Source organism: Culex pipiens, chromosome 2 (assembly GCF_016801865.2).
Source record: "Culex pipiens pallens isolate TS chromosome 2, TS_CPP_V2, whole genome shotgun sequence".
Lineage (NCBI taxonomy): Eukaryota > Metazoa > Arthropoda > Insecta > Diptera > Culicidae > Culex > Culex pipiens.
Genome location: NC_068938.1, coordinates 32,630,658 through 32,648,217, shown reverse-complemented (window position 1 = coordinate 32,648,217; position 17,560 = coordinate 32,630,658). Strand labels below are relative to the sequence as shown.

Sequence of the window (17,560 nt, the reverse complement as noted above, 5' to 3'; positions counted from 1 at the left end):
TCAAGGAATTTTGAAATTTAAGAATTTTGGAGTATAAGAATTTAGAAATTTAGAAATTTCGGGAATTGAAAGTTTGAAATTCATGAATTTAGGATTTAAGAATTTAGGAATTCAGGAATGTTGAAATTTAAGAATTACGGAATTTAGAAAATTAGGCATTTAGAAATTCTGGAATTTTTGAATTTTGGAGATTAGGATTAAGGAGTTCTGGAATTTAAGAATTCAAGAATTTAGGAATTAGGGATTTTGACATATAATAATTTTGGAATCCAGAAATTTTGGAATATTGAGCATTTGGAATTTTGAAATTTATGATTTTTGGAATTATGGAATTTAATGATATAGGATTGTGAAATTTAGGAATTAAGGAACTTGAAATTCATGAATTTGGGAATTTATGAATTAGGAAATTTAGATAATGCAGGAAAAAAAATAGGAGAAAAAAAAGGAATTTAGGAATTCGGGAATTGAGATATTTAGGATTTCGAGAATTTAGAAATTTTGGAATTATTGGAATTTTAAGGAAATTTTGAACATTTGAAATTCTTAAATTTTAAAATTTTGAAATTTCAAAATTTTCAAATTTTGGAATTTAGGAATTTAGACATTAAAAAATTTAGAAATTTCAGAATTTTGGAGATTAGATTTTAGAAGTTCAGGAATTTAAGAATCTACGAATTTAGAAATTTAAGAATTTTGGAATCCAGAAATTTAGGAATTTTAAACATTTGGAAATTTAGAATTATTTTGGAATTATGGAATTTAAGAAATTAAGAATTCGAAATTCAGGAATTTCAAATCCAGGAATTTGGGAATTATTGAATTAAGGAATTTAGAAATTTATAAAAATTGGAATCCACAAATTTAGGAATATTGAACATTTGAAAATTTTAAATTATTTTGGAATCATGGAATTAAAGAATTAAAGAATTTGAATTTTAGGAATTTAAAATCCAGGAATTTGGGAATTGATGAATGAAGGAATTTAGAAATTCAAGAATTTTGGAATACATACATTTAGGAATTTAGGAATTTAGATATTTAGGAATTCAAGAATTTGGAAATTAAGGAATTAAGGAATTTAGACATTTAAGAGTTTTGAAATCCAGAAATTTAGGAATTTGAACATTTGGAAATTTGGAATTATTTTGGAATTATGAATTTTAAGAATTTAGGAATTTGAGCATTTGGGAATTTAAAATCCAGGAATTTGGGAATTAATGAATTGGGGAATTAAGAAATTAAAAAATTTTGGATTAAATAAATTTAAGAATTTGGAAATTTAGTAATTTAGATATTTAGAAATTAGGGAATCTAGACATTTAAGAGTTTGGAATCCAGAAATTTAGTAATTTTGATGATTTGGATTGTTGGAATTTTGAAAATTAGACAATAAGTTAAGTTTTTAAATTATTAAGATTATGGTTTGCCTTTTTTGTATCAGACTCTGAAAGAGAACAGACAAAAATCCTTCAAATTATCATTGCCAATATTCATAATCGAAAAAATAAAACGCCCCTCCTCAAAATCCCCCGTGACAAAGCATTTTCCGTTCAGCACATATTTTTTTCCAACCGGAAGTTTGCACTTTCTTCTAATCGGGTTGGCTTTCTATTTTTAGTCTCGCCTATTTTGCGACCGATGGTCCATTTGTGCCAGTGCCTAATGCGCGCAACCAACCGAGTTCCGATCGATTTTAAAAGGGCTTTTATTTCCTTATCGTTCAAGGTGATTTCCGAGAAAGTGTTCGTGGCAAGACGATGATTTATGGATTTGTGTGAGACTTGAAAAGGGCATTTCTTTCCGGGTCAAAGTAAAAGGTTTAAAGAGTAAAGTTATTCAGCCTCACATTGAAAGTTTAACGTCCACTCAAAATAGACACATACATCACACACACATACGTACAATACATACATGAATACTCTTATATACGAAATACAACGCATATAGTTAATACAGCAGTTGTCGAAGGATGATTTGCCTGCCCTGGCCAAGCCGGTGGCGTTTTACCACTTGCGCAGGTCGTCGTCCGTGGAGAACACCTTGTCATGGGATTTGATGTGCTGCTCGAGGGTTTTCCGCTTGCGAAACTCGCGCCGACAAAGCTGACACTGGTACTGTTCGGCGATGATGCAGGTGTGTTTCTTTAGCCGCTCAACGGACAGGAAGCAGGAGTTGCAGTCGTGGCAGCGGAAGTTTGGAAGCGGGGCAGGTTCTGGCAAACGATCTTCGGCGGAGGAGGAAGACGCCGACGAGGACGACTCGAAGCTGGCAGTGGAACTCGGGCACGGGTTCACGTAGGAAGCGCACGTTACGGTTTCAATCAGAGAGGTAGAATTGGTTCCGGCCTTGACGCTGACGACGGTCGCCTTCATCTTGGAGTACGAGCTTTCCTCCAGCTTTCGTTTGCCCTTCTGGATGTAGTTTTGCAGGATCAGTCGGTAGTTCGTTGTGGCACCAAGGTGTCGTCGGTGGCTTTCCGGTCCCGCCGGAATCTCTTTCGCCTCAGTCCCACTCGGAACCAAAGCCTCTTCGCTAAGTATCAGTCCGGGGTGTTCGTCGGGTTGCTGCGCCTGTTCCTTCCGCTTCCACGAGAACTCACTCGGGTCAACCGACACGGGAACGTCCCGGCACGGCATCAGTGCCATTTCCGTTTCCGGTGAAACCTCAGTCAAATATTCCATTTCCGAGAACAGCGACGGAATCTCCTTGTCGAAGCACCGCCCCGACGCGTAGTAACTGCTGCTCGGCGGGCTGTTGTCCAACTGCTGCTCCAGCTGGTCCACCAGATGGGTTGCGCTGGCCAGCCGGACAATGTCCTCGCAAATGCCCCCAAAGTCGTCATTGCACTCACTCACGAAGGAGTCGTCCGGAAGGTAAGTCAAGGAATCAAAACTGATTCTGCAAAAAGAAAAGGCGCGCAAATTAGCCAATTTTATTTTGAAATCAACACAAACAAAAACTCACCCGTCCATATTGTGGCGACCTATATTTAAAACTAATAAATGCAAACTGTTTATGGTAAAAATTAGTTAATTTTTCAGGAAAACATCAGCACGCACGTTTTTGTTTTGGTTGAAGTTTGACGTTTCGTTATCAACACTCGCATGCGTGCCGAGGGGTGCTCCGATTGGTTTGCGGTTGAAACTCTCTCGCGAACCGGTTCATCTTTTCACAGGGGGTGATTCAAAATCAGCGTAAAGAAGGTGCAAAGGTTGTGAAAAAGGCGTAGGTGCTAAATTTTGTTAATATTTTCGCATTTGCTTAAATACCCGTGGCCAGGGATGGCAAAGGGCAAAAAACCATCGCGAAGCCCTCGTTTGATTTATTACCTTCCAGTTACAGAATTCACTATAATGATGTATGAAGCAATTGTAGATCTTGTACAAACGAACAATTTTGTAGAACATTGTTTTGTTCTAAAGTGAATGCCGTTGACACTAGAGCGTAAACAATGTCTAAAAATGCCACCATCGGCGTCCCTCACTCGCGATGGTGAGGGGATTTTTGTTTACGCTCTAATGTCAACAGCATTCAGTTTAGAACAAAACAATGTTCTACAAAGTTGTTCATTAGTAAAACATCTACGAATGCTCCATACATGATTATAGTAAATTCCTTAACTGGAAGGAAATAAATCAAAAAAGCTTTTTGGAGGCCCATCGGCAAATACCTTCCCTGCCCGTGGCAAATCAGCCTCAATGGAGCACCGGATTCGAGTGGTAAAAATGACAGTTCTTCCGAAAGTATTCCATTGTAGCTAAAAGCAAAAACTGCTCGAATGGTAGTACTCCCATGAACACTAGCATTCGAGCAATTTATGCTTTTTGCTACAGCGTCAAAAGTTTCGTTGATTGATTTAAAAATACATATTGATAAATTTCATAAAAAAGTACAACATTTTTGCTTTCTACTAAAATTTACTTTACTTTTGATTTAAAAGATTTAATCTATTAAATCAAAAGCACTTCCGGTACTAAAGAACTTTTTCGTGGGAAAACTACTGTAACAGTAAAAGTATTCACTTTTGTGTTAAAAAGATTTTTTTATTCAAGAAAAATGAACAACTGGTATCACCGTAAATTTAGGGGAAAAATCCTGAAGTTTAAAACTCGAAAAAAATATAGAGTCTTTTTTTAAAAAAGGTCCTATTACCATATGGAAGACATGGAAGATATGAAACTTAAAAAAAACTCTGGATTTGTTTATGATGCTACCAAAATAAACATAACATATTCCGAGACATATTCCAATATGCAAAATACCAAAAATGCCGGTTCTACGACCAATCTTATGTTCACATTTAAAAGAATGAAATAACTCCGTAAATAACTCTGAAAAAATGTTATTGGAAAAAATATTATTCTGCATAGCGCTGTTCAAGTTTGACAGTAGTCACAAATTATAAAAAAATATTAATATTAAATTAGAAAAAATCGAAGTTATAGGGTCCTAAAGCCCCATGTAAATTTTTATGTACAACTCCAGAGTTTTTTTTTTTTTTTGAAACGGTCCTATAAACGAAATTTTAAAATTTTGCTTTTTGTGTGTTTTTAAAACCACCTTTAGTCAGGCGTATTCAAAAATACACCCAAAAAGCAAATAATCAAAATTATTTAAAGCAAGTAACCAAACTTTCTATTGCTTCTCTGGTTTTTCAAAAGAATGGCCAAATTCCCATTTTGCTTTTTTGAAATTTTGTTATCTTGTAATTTTTAATTTTATTATAATTGGGTCCTAAAATGAAGCTTAGATTGCTGATATTATTGTTTACAGCGATAAAGCTTTATTTTCTGAGTACAATGACCCTTTGTACGACCATAAAAAGTTTAAAATTGATTTTTAAATCAATTTTGAAAAATTAACCTCACGGTCCTTCATGACAGAAAAGCTCCTACTTGACAGCTCGTTCCAAGGGGACTATAGTTGATCCATCGAAAAAATGTTGTCTGTCAAAAAAAAAATTGCATTAAAATGAAAAAAGTGATTAGAAATGGTTTTTAATCGTGTTTTTTACCGTTGTACATAAAAATTGACATAGGGCTTTAGCACCCAATTTTAAATTTTGTTGTTGTCTTATTTATTATAAATTTTTTTTTAAATTGTAATTTTGTAATTTTGTAATTTGGTAATTTTGTAATTTTGTAATTTTGTAATTTTGTAATTTTGTTATTTTGTAATTTGGTAATTTTGTAATTTTGTATTTTTTTAATTTTGTAATTTTGTAATGTAATTTTGTATTTTGTAATTTGGTAATTTTGTCATTTTGTAATTTTGAAAAATTCCAATATTTCTACTACGCCATCTTCAACCGACCCCGAACCGGTTCGCCCCAAACCTGTCAAACTGACGCACGGCGCTACCAACCTGACCAAGCCCGTGGAAAAAAGTGACATTTTCAACCTGAGGCCGTCTCTCTGCTTCGTCAAAGACATCTTGCGGGTTGCGCGAATTCGAAAAAGTGTGCGGAAAATCAGCCCGGAAAGTGCTCCATTCGTGTGGAAAACTACGGAAGACGGTGTCCCGGCCAGGTAGGTTCGCGGGGAAGCTGCTTTCGACGGTGGGGGAGTGTTTTTCGGCGGGTTTTCGGGTCGCAATCCGGTACACCCAGTTTTTGCGTGAGGTGTGAAAGGGGGGGGAGGAACGGAGGAGGAGGACGACGCAGTGGTCGGAACAGTTCTGAAGGAGGTGGAGGAGAAAAGGCAAGAGAAAAAAAAATCAAGTTTTTCTTCTTTATTTTGCAGAACAAAACTAACAAAACATGGCTGCCAGCACTAGCGGTGATAAAGCAGCGGATGATTCACTTTACCCGATCGCGGTCCTAATCGACGAGCTCAAAAATGAGGACATTCAGGTGAGCGAAGATGCTTCCTTCAGGGAGAGGTCACGCCAGGTCAAGGTGCTTCCGATCGATCGGCCTCACGAAATTCGGAAGCTGCGTTTTATTTTTAACGCTTAACGCACAATGTTGAGTGCGAAAATAAAATATAAACGGCGTCAATAACATTTCTTTGCACTTTCTTCCTCCTCCTTCACTTTGAGTTGAGGAATCGATTTCGAAAATTGATTGCCTTCCGACACGCAAACGCATCAACACAAAACACAGACACACACCCGCGACGTGCCGGATTGTAGTGAATTTATCGCGAGGAAACGGCCTTGAAGTGCATCGGCATCGTCGTGTAGCTGAAATTTGAGATGCAGTGCTGAGTCTGAACTCCATTTTAAAAGTACCTAATCATGAGCTAATTACAGTGCGATGATTAATGCTTTGGGTCGCGCGATGAGTTTTTAATCAATCATGTTTATCTCCGGCTTTACCTGGGAGCGCGGCTTGTGGAAAAATGTGACGGAAATGGTTGTCGAGAATCTGGCTTAACTTGACGAACGTAGGGAAATGTTTGAAACTATTCATACTTTTCCGTAATGAGAAAACATGAAATGACATGTCTTCAAGTTATCTTTTACACTGATAAACTGCCACTAGAAATATGTCCGTCCCATGGGTGTATTTTTGTACGATTCTGGGATATAATTGAGATAATGTATTAGAGTGTAACAAAAATGACTTTTTGGCGGGCATTCAAGGGTTTGTTCCGGTGGGCATACTAAGCCCAAATCCGAAATATGAGCTTAATTGGACGTAACAGGAGGCGCTTAGCATTTGAATTTTAAATGGGATTTAACCCGTAAAAAAAGTTTTTTTTTAAATGTCACTTTTTGAGGCATTTTGGCCACCGAAGTGTTTATTTTCAACATCATTGGCGTGTAGGCCAAAATCATGTTCTGAGCAAAATGTGATCCTTACGCATCTTTTGGTATATATAACATTGAAATTTGGAGCACCCTGGAGCTCGGTACAGACCTTCAAAGTTTGGAACTTTTTCGAAAAATCGGCCCCGGCAAAATCAAATGGCGTCTAGGGCGTCGCGAGCCGCGACGCATATCTTTTTTGCCTGGACCGATTTTTCCAAAAAAATGCCAAACTTCGAAGGTCTGTACCGAGCTCCAGGGTGCTCCAAATTTCAATGTTATATATCAAGGATCTGGCCTACACGTCAGTGATGTTGAAAATAAACGCTTCAGTGGGCAAAATGCCTCAAAAAGTGACATTTTTAAAAAAATCTTTTTTACGGGTTAAATCCTATTTAAAATTGAAGGGCGGAGCGCCAGCTCCTGTTACGTCCAATCAAGCTCATATTTTGGATTTGGGCTTAGTATGCCCACCGGAACAAACCCTTGAATGCCCGCCAAAAAGTCATTTTTGTTACATCCTAATAATGTATAGTTAAATTTAAAAAAAAACACTTTAAATTTAGAAAACAAATATATTTGTTGTCTCAATCTATTACTCTTGTGCTGTCCCATCTGAGCAATTCTCGACAAAATCGATTTTTTGTCTGCTTTTTTAGTTTGTTAATACAAGTCTTCAGACAATTTGGCAGCTGTCCATACACAAATAGTATGTGAGAATTCTCATTTTTGCCTTCCTTACCTTACTGAGGAAAGGCTATAAATTCACTCGAAAAATGAACTTCTTAATTCGACCCCGCAGACCCACCTTCACGTATACCTATCGACTCAGAATCATGTTCTGAGCAAATGTCTGTGTGGATGTGTGTAGGTGGGTGGACAAAAAAATTGTCACTCGATGAACAGATTTTGACCGTATTAGTCTCATTCGATCCGTCTTGGGATCCCATAGGTCTCTATTTAATATCAGCAAGTTTAGTTATGTACTTCAAAAGTCATGCAAAAAAACGATTTTGGCGTTTGTCCGGAAGATTGTAAAAAGGATGGTTTTTGGAAGAAAACCTATCATGTTATACATTTTCAGAAAGGTATTGAAAAGACCTTTCCAACGAGTCCAAAACTGAAAATCTGACAACCCTTTAAAAAGTTATAAGCAATTGAGTGTTATATACTTTTTAAGGCCGGATCTCAGATATTTTGATGAAAACGTTGTCCGCATCTCTCATGCAACCCATCGTTGGACGCAAAGACCAAAGATCTTTATAACGGTTCTAAAATATTGAGGCGTTTACAAAAATAAAATCAAGTTTGTGTAATTATTTTTTTATTCTTAACTTATTTTTACGAGGTCCGTTTAGGTGCTGTGACCAGGTTAGGACCGAGGGACGTTTCAAAATAATTTAGAATACATAAAAAAGATGCTCATTTTCCTCCGTATTTCCCGAGCATGTAACTAACGAGTCTTAATTGGTCCACGCGGGGTTTTTTTTGTGTAAGTTATTGAGTAAAGCCACTTTTTGATCTTATATTTGAAATTTACAAAATAAGGTTTACAAAACTTCAGGTTCACGAATTCCTTGAAACCATTTAACTAGTGTTAAGCCTAGCCAACTACCTTGCTAACCATTGATGAATTTTTGAAATTAATCTTCTTCTTATTTTTTACCATCTGTTTTCCCAAAAAGAAATTTTCATACATTTTTGCATGAAAAAAAAACAAACGCATTGGATAAATTTAATTTCTGATGCAGGGGCGCCGACTTTGGGGGGGGGGGCACGGTACTTTTTGCCCCCCTTAAAATTGGGCCGGGGGGGCAGCCCATACATTGTGCCCCCCCAGAAATTTTGGAATAAAAATATTCTTATTTCAAATATTACAAAAAAAAAAATCACGGAAATAATTGAAAATACCTAATATTTAAAAATTACACACGGATAGAATTCTTGTAAGCGATTCCGTAAAATAGATAAAAAAAACATTTGTTGTTTTCGAAAACAGTGAATTTTTTTGAACAAAATTGTTACAATTTCCTGGATTTAGGGGAAATAAACCCATTTTAAGCCTAATAAGCGGTCTTGTTTGAATGATGCTGGATAATCTGGAGTGTTACTTGAAATTAAGTAAAACCAAGTACACCAACGAGTAGAGCAACTTTTGTGAACATTTCTGTTTATTTTCACTTTTATTAAAAGTTATGCTATTCCTTTTACAAGCATTTAAAAAAAAATATTTCAAAAACGCATTCTAATCAGTCGTGTGCATTGGGCCACGCCCATTTTTTGTATTTTCAGCTTAGTTCTTTTTTTCTTCCAACGCTCGTTTGGGTCTGCTTCGTGCTGCCAAAATTGATGAAATTTTGAGCGAACACTCACAAAAAGTAGCATTTATAGAGAAAGTTTCCTGGCAACACCACAAGCGCTGCTGGTGGTGTTGGTGGCCACCCTTTGTTCTTTATTTGCCTTCGCTTCTAGCTCGGTTTTCTTCAGCCTTCGATTAGAATGGATGGTCGAAATTGAAACGTGTGCGTGTGGGTGTGTGTGCCACCAAATGATGAGAAATGGTTTCGCAAAATAGAAATTATGATCAAAAGTGCATTAAATTTGATCTTTTTGGCCAGTTGCGTGCTTACTCAAGGCGGTGCTATTGCTGGTAAGTTTACAGCCTAAATAGTATTTTTGGAGCTTTAATCGAGCATCAACTCTCCATATGACGAAGATAGGTGTTTGATTAGAAAGGGTATATTTCCCCTAGATGCATTTTTTTTTTCAAAATCGATAACGTTTTATCTATACCACTGTGCTCTCTTATGCTAACTAGGTAGGAAAACCAATTTTAGCCGAAAAATACAATTGGGTCCTAAAATGAAGCTAAGATTGCTGATATTATTGTTTACAGCAATAATGCTTATTTTTCTGAGTACAATGACCCTTTAAACTAAAATGGGTTTTAAATCAATTTTGAAAAATTAACCTCGTGGTCCTTCTTGACAGAAAAGCTCCTACTTGACAGCTCGTTCCAAGGGCACCATAGTTAATCCATCGAAAAAAATTTGTCTTGTCAATTTTTTTTGCATTAAAATGAAAAAAAGTGATCAGAAATGGTTTATAATCGTGTTTTTTTACCGTTGTACATAAAAATTTACATAGGGCTTTAGTACCCAATTGTCAAAAAAAAAAGTAAATTTGTGAAGACTAGCGCACCGCTTTACTGAGGAACCGACAAATTAAAACAAAATCTGAGACAATTCCACATTATAATCTTAAAAAAGTTCAAGATGGTATGTCAGAGACATAACCGAAAGACATAGGACCAAACAATTTGAATGAGTTTTTGGATTGCTAGTGAAATCTGGAATAAGATTATTTTATTTTGTTTCATAGATTTGTCGGCAAAATTGTCATAAATGTTCCCCCAAGGTGAACCTTCCATGAGGGCACCGGCATCTCCAGGTTGTGGCCACTACTGTCGAAATGGCCATTTGCAGGTTCAATATCAAAAACCATGAATTTTGATACCCATATTGCAACAACTCGTATGGTTCTGTAAATGTCCCCCAGGCCCCGGGGGAACCTTCTTTGAGGGCAGCGGCCACTCCAGGTTTTGGCCACCACTGTCGAAATGGCCATTATCATGTTCAGTATCAAAAACCATGAATTTTGATACCCATATTGCCACAACTCGTATGGTTCTGTAAAAGGCCCTCCGGGCCCCGGGGGTACCTGCTTTAAGGGCACCGGCCACTCCAGGTTGTGGCCACCACTGTCGAAATGTCAATTTTCATGTACAGTATCGTAAACCATGAATTTTGATACCCATATTGCCAAAACTCGTATGGTTCTATAAATGTCCCCCCAGGCCCCGGGGGAACCTTCTTTGAGGGCAGCGGCCACTCCAGGTTTTGGCCACCACTGTCGAAATGGCCATTTTTCATGAGAACCGTAGCATCATAGCGACTTCCACCGGTCCGCTTCGCTCGAATTTCCTCCTTCTGCTGCTGGTGGTTCTTCCTTCTGGTTGCTGGTCCTCTTCTTCTATTGGCTGCTGCTGCTGCTCCGCGCCGGCCCGACGTGCACAGTTCGAGTGCTCGTTCCAAAGTGACTTGCTTTTGCGAAATTTTCTGCTTAAATAGCGGCACAGCCGGAGAACGGCACAAAAGGGGCGCGGCCTCGAATGCATACGCTCGCTCTGATTGGTCATCTGTCCGATTTGTACTGAAAAATTACTCATTTTGATTGCATGTTTTAAGTGCTTTAACTATGTTTAGTCAAACTTTCTATGTAGTAAAACGATAGCTGAAGGCTTCCCCTTTCGATTGGTGGTTCAACCGTCTGGATTAATTCACAGGGAAAAAAGATATAAGCGTTCGAAATGTCCCCTTTTTTTGAACGCTTAAAAGTGACGCTTTGGATCGAATTTCTGAACTGGCCCCCCAATATAGTAAGTAGAGACATAGTCCTATGTCAAAACACAAGTGTATTGTGCAATTTATCGATTATTTTCATCGATATCGATTTAAAAAAAAAATAAGGCACTGGAAATTTTACTGCACCCTCCAAAAATGTGCCAAAAAATCAGGAGGTAGAAAATAATACTAATAATAGAATTTTTTTCAGGAAATCAGCATTATCGAGTATTGGGAATGCATTTAACAACGTTTTTTTTTTGCAATTATAATTAAATGATCAAATTTTAAACTACAGTAGCGGATACAGATGTGCAACCCCAGGATTTTTTTTTCAATTTAAAAAATTGCAAATTTTTGGTCGTATCAAATTGTCATGATGCTTTTTTTTATTTTATTGAATACCGTTTGTGTATCTTTTTGATTATTCCTAAAATTTGAAATTTAGTTCTTAAATTCTTAAATTCTTATATTCTTAAATTCTTAAATTTTTAATTTCCTCAATTCCTAAATTCTCAAATTCTTAAATTCTTAAATTCTTAAATTATTAAATTCGTATCACAGCGTAATATTCAAATTAGTAAAAATCGTGATACACAAAAAACTTAAACATCTAATCGCCACTCTTACCTATTGATTTCGGAAAACAACCGTGCCTCCCAACATTTTGGACTAGTCGGCGCCACTGTCTGATAATATTGATTCAAAACCACTGAACAATAGTATTTCTGCTAAAATTGCACCTAAAAATAAAACTTATGCAAAAATTGAATGGTTTTTAACCCTAAAAATTAAACTTTATTTAAATAATTTTAACTTTGTTCAAGTAACTCAATGTACCATTAAATTTTCTTTATTTGGGGTAAAAAACGACCCTTTATTGAAAACTATCAACTTTATTTCCTTACCTAACCGAACGTTTCTTCCCTCCCTCCTTACCCCCCAACAACAGCTTCGCCTAAACTCGATCAAAAAGCTGTCCACGATCGCGCTCGCGCTCGGCGAGGAACGCACCCGCACCGAGCTGATCCCGTTCCTGACGGAGACGATCTACGACGAGGATGAGGTGCTGCTGGCGCTGGCCGAGCAGCTGGGCAACTTTACCGCCCTCGTCGGCGGGCCGGACTTTGCGATGTACTTGATTCCGCCGCTCGAGTCGCTCGCCACCGTCGAGGAGACGGTGGTGCGGGACAAGGCGGTCGAGTCGCTCCGGATCGTGGCGGCCCAGCACAGCGCGCAAGATTTGGAGGTGCACGTGGTGCCGACGCTGCAGCGGTTGGTCTCCGGGGATTGGTTCACCAGCCGTACGTCGGCGTGTGGGTTGTTTTCGGTGTGCTACCCGCGGGTGTCGGCCGCCGTGAAGGCCGAGCTGCGCAACAACTTCCGGCAGCTGTGCCAGGACGAGACGCCGATGGTGCGCCGGGCTGCGGCCGGCAAGCTGGGCGAGTTCGCCAAGGTCGTCGAGGTGGAGTACCTCAAGTCGGACCTGATTCCGATGTTTGTGCAGATGGCGCAGGACGATCAGGATTCGGTCCGACTGTTGGCCGTCGAGGCTTGCGTCAGCATCGCCCAGCTGCTGCAGCAGGACGACGTGGAGCATGTGAGTTCGGGTGGGGACACGGGGTTTGATGCTGATTTGATGGTGATTCTTGTTTTGTAGAACGTTATGCCAACTCTGCGTCAGTGCGTCAACGATTCGTCCTGGCGCGTGCGTTACATGGTTGCGGAGAAGTTTACCGATCTGCAGAAGGCCGTTGGTCCGGAAATCACCAAGACCGATTTGGTTCCGGCGTTCCAGTATCTGCTGAAGGACACCGAGGCGGAGGTTCGTGCCTCGGCCGCTACCAAGGTGACCGACTTCTGCTCGAATCTGGACAAGGGCAGCCAGGAACAGATCATCATGACCTCGATCCTGCCGTACGTCAAGGAACTGGTGGCCGACCCGAACCAGCACGTCAAGTCTGCGCTGGCCTCCGTCATCATGGGACTGAGTCCGATCCTCGGCCGGAACAACACAATCGAGCATTTGCTTCAGCTGTTCCTGCTGCAGCTGAAGGACGAATGGCCCGAGGTCCGGCTGAACATCATCTCCACCCTGGACTGCATCAACGACGTCATCGGAATCCAGCAGCTGTCGCAGTCGCTGCTGCCGGCCATCGTCGAGCTCGCCGAGGACTCCAAGTGGCGTGTCCGGCTGGCCATCATCGAGTACATGCCCCTGCTCGCCGGCCAGCTCGGCCAGGAGTACTTCAACCAGAAGCTGCGCGATCTGTGCTTCAACTGGCTGAACGACCACGTGTACGCGATCCGCGAAGCGGCCACCCTCAACATGAAGAAGATTGTACAGACATTCGGCACGCAGTGGGCCGAAACGAACATTATTAATCAGATTTTGGTCATGTACAAGAACAGCAACTATCTGCACAGTGAGTAGTGCTTCAATGTCTTGCCCGGTTACACCCTCTTAACCAACTTCTCCACCCCACCCCCAGGAATGACCTGTCTGTTCTGTATCAACGCCCTAGCTGACGTGGTCGGCGCCGACATCATCAAGCGGCTGTTCCTGCCCACGATCAAGGTGCTGTCGACGGATCCGGTCGCAAACGTGCGCTTCAACGTCGCCAAAACGCTGCAGAAGCTGTCGCCCTTCCTGGACCAGGCGGCGATCGACGAGCACGTGAAGCCCATCCTGGAAAAGCTAAACACCGACACCGACGTGGACGTCAAGTATTTCGCCTCGGAAGCGATGGTCGGAATTGCCGGTGAGTTTGTTGACTGAGTTGTGAAATCACGCGAAATTTAAACTAATTCAACGGTTTTCTCATTTGCAGCCGCCTAAAATCATCCAGGACAGAGTTTTGTATGCATTGTTAAGTAAGAAAGGAAGAAAATAAAGCCCATTGCTATTTAAAGGAAAAAAACAACAACACACACACATTACTTATCTAACTGAACACACAAGCGAGGAAGCGGAAGAGGAGGTCGTTCAATCTCTTTTCACCTGTGACGAACGTTTCTTCGCCTTCGCGACAAATTAAGTTTCCGAGATTCCCGTTTTGGCCCAACAAAGAAAAAGAAACCAGTCCTGCTTTACACACACACCGCATGTAGTGGAAAAATCGTGTTTAGAAATGAAAAAAAAAACAAAACAAAATGGTAGTTGATTAAAGTTCTTAATTGTTGATAATTGTGCAAATTATGGCTACTTTTTTATACTTACAAAATACACACTCAAAAAATAAGAAACAGAACGTACGCAAATGCGGGTTTATTGGTACATTTTAACCGGAAATAGAAACGGCAGCCGAATCGCGCGGTAGGACATCTAGACACTCACACCAACTCATTTTCGCATTTTCTTTTGTTTTCATGGCTTGATGTGTGTTGACGAATCATCAGTTATCAGAGTTTTTTTTTATTTCGGCGGAGAATTGTGAAGCAAAATACACACACACACACATTCAGACACAGTGAAAGTAATCTAAACAAAACAAAAAAACAATGGTGGAAATTATGAACGCAACTGCAAGTATATCCAATTACATTAAACTAAGTTTACTATTAATGATGAATACACTAAACGTAAGGAGATAATTTAACAAACCAATAAAAGTCCAATTCAGGAGTAAAGGGCGATGCGTTTTATTTGGTCGGAATTCGTATCCAAGTTCTACTTATTGCACATACCAAATTCTGATGTTCGTTTTCAGTAAATAAGATTACTGAAAATTTTCAGCAATCCTATTTTTATTGAAATTCAGCATTCGTCTTTTGAAATTACTGAAAATTACTGAAATGGTCGGAAGTGGACTCCTGTTCCTGTGTTGTTTTCGGCAAGTTGCATGGTCGTGCGTGAAAATGTTTATTGGGTTTAAATTCGCCAAAAAATAAATGGCTTTTATGTGTGTTGTATAATCTAAGTGTCAATATATTTTTTTTTGGTTTTAAACACTATCCTCAAATATCTCCATATTTTTCCTCAGATAAAGTTTTTAAGACAAATGTTTCATCAATCAGTCTTCAGTATTGTTTGACAATTTGTGCTTACTGAAAATTCAGTTCACTTTGACAGCTTATCAATTACTGAAAATTCAGTTTTAATTGACAAGTATTCATTTACTGAAATTTCAGTTCAGCTTTTCTTACGTTTTTTGACATTTTCAAACTTACTGAAAATCCAGTTACCATCTGTCATCCTGATTGGTTTCAGGAAACTGAAGTTTCAGCAATTTACTATTTACTGAAAAACATGCTGAAGATTCAGTAGTGCAGATTTCAGTAAATTTTTGAAATGAAACAAAGTTGCTGTGCATGCAATTTCTTGGTTGTATTCAAGAACCACGAACCCCCCTAATTATTCATTTGTACCAACTATTTAGTTCGTTAAACCCTATCTAAATATTTTTGACAAATTCAAGGTGCACATGTCAAATTTTGTTGGTTAGATTTATCAGTTATACCATGTTTGGCTTCGTTTAAACATATTTTCCATGAACAGTGTTACAAAACGATTGTTTTTGTAAATTTATTTAAACTTAGTGATTTGCAAATCAATTTTCTATCAGCAATTCCCTTCCGCAGACTAAGGCGAAAACGACGAAAAAACAAGTTTTCACCAAAACTGCGATAGCTAAAACACCAACCAACACAACTGGTGATCTTTTCCCTTCTGGATTCGATTGCTTAGGAAAGGTAGTGTATCGTCACAAACTGGACCTTATCAAGACACCTTAGGAAGACAACCTATGGAATGTTAACATTAACCTAAACATGTTAATAAACTGTCACTGAATCCGCTTTGTAAAAGCCGGCCCCGATAATCTTCACGGGTGTTCCCCTCAAGAACAGGGAAAGATTTACTTAATATTTTAAAAATGCCGGTTTAAAACGCTTTGAATGACTCATAGGACTCTTTCGATCAAATACCCTTGTCAGAAAATCATACCTGAATGTTTAAGCTTTCAACTTATGCGAAAGATTCATACTTTTTTTTGATAAATTCAGAAGGCTATCCCGGCCAGACGGTAATAACAAAATTCATGCCATTTCAATAACAAATATTGTTAAAATAACAGAAAGTGTTATGGAATCTTCTTGAAAACCCCATTTTTGCATAAGGGTTTAATAACAGTTTATGTTATCATAACAAAATTTGTTATTGGTCTGATATTGGTTGAAAGCCAAAACAACTTTGGAATAACATGTTTTGTTATGGAAGAATACCACCAACTTTTATTGGATAACAAAAAATAATAACAAAGATTTGTTCGAAGAATAACTAAAAGTGTTATTAACCTGTTATTACAATAACAATCCAATAACAAAAAATTCATGGCGACGAATAACAAATCTTGTTATAAATAACATAAAATGTTATTGACCTAGTATTTTCAAATATCAAAAAATGTTATTCCCACGTTATTTCCGTCTGCTCGGGATGCGCGTTCCAAATAAAAGATCAAGTCTCCCTAATCTCCTCTACTGAAAATCTAAACAAAATTTCGCGTCTTCGCGACACCCATATTTTTTAGTATTTTGCACTAAAAAATTTTATATAACAAATGAAATTTTAACAGTTTTTTTGTGAAATAATGAGAATTTGACATTTTTTTTCTAAAAATAAGATATTTTGAGTCTTTTTTACTAAATACTATATTTGAGTGTTTTAAAAATACGTATTTTGTGAAAATTATTATATCTGACGAAGCTCAAATGTACTGAAAATCTATACAAAATTTTACGCCGTTTGATACCTAAAGTCCAGACTCGATTATTCGAATTTCGATTATCCGAAGGTTTTTATGGGACTTTGGATAATCGAATCATGAACAAAACAAACATTTAACATCAAATTCGAGTTCTGTGAACCCATTTAAGTCAAATTTGAGTGGTTCATTGACTATTAAATAAAAAAAATGCATTTTATCAAAATTTCATTCAAAAATTTTAAATCACTTTAGAGTAGTTTAGGCGTCATGTTTAAGCTCGACAATAAAAAATAGACATCGAAAAAAAGAAATTAGTGTTTCGATTATCCGAAGTGATTTTTTTTCCAAGGCCTTCGGATAATCGAGTCTGGACTGTATATTGCAATTGATATCTCGTGATGTAAATGTACGGACAAAATAATAATACAAAATTGTATACAAAATGGCATCTTTGGTTATAGAGAAGCCCCAAGGAATGTTTTTAGTCAAATAAAAAAAAACAAAAAAAAATGTCCTGAAATTGGCCGGTTTGAATGCAAATTTTAAAAGCATTGTATTAAAAAATATAATTATTTAGTTGTCTTAATCAACAGCATAAAGGATAAAACAAAACTTAAACATTTTCAACGTCTAACACCTCGTTCACTGACCTATCATAACGAATCAAAAAAGGTGACAAAACTGATCCACCTTGAT

General features: G+C 38.2%; 2 protein-coding genes across 2 annotated transcripts; one reads left to right on the top strand and one right to left on the bottom strand.

Annotated features, from left to right (window-relative positions):
* Positions 1 to 1,830: 1,830 nt before the first annotated feature.
* LOC120423120 (uncharacterized) lies at positions 1,831 to 3,126 on the bottom strand. The gene is made up of 2 exons (XM_039586799.2): positions 2,968 to 3,126; positions 1,831 to 2,901 (listed from the first exon to the last, which is right to left on the bottom strand). The coding sequence occupies exons 1-2, from the start codon at positions 2,973 to 2,975 to the stop codon at positions 2,007 to 2,009; spliced, it is 903 nt and encodes a 300-aa protein (XP_039442733.1). The 5' UTR covers positions 2,976 to 3,126; the 3' UTR covers positions 1,831 to 2,006.
* Positions 3,127 to 5,372: 2,246 nt separating this feature from the next.
* LOC120423094 (serine/threonine-protein phosphatase PP2A 65 kDa regulatory subunit) lies at positions 5,373 to 14,786 on the top strand. The gene is made up of 6 exons (XM_039586770.2): positions 5,373 to 5,531; positions 5,745 to 5,854; positions 12,109 to 12,756; positions 12,817 to 13,582; positions 13,649 to 13,918; positions 13,988 to 14,786. The coding sequence occupies exons 2-6, from the start codon at positions 5,762 to 5,764 to the stop codon at positions 13,993 to 13,995; spliced, it is 1,785 nt and encodes a 594-aa protein (XP_039442704.1). The 5' UTR covers positions 5,373 to 5,531; positions 5,745 to 5,761; the 3' UTR covers positions 13,996 to 14,786.
* Positions 14,787 to 17,560: the final 2,774 nt, after the last annotated feature.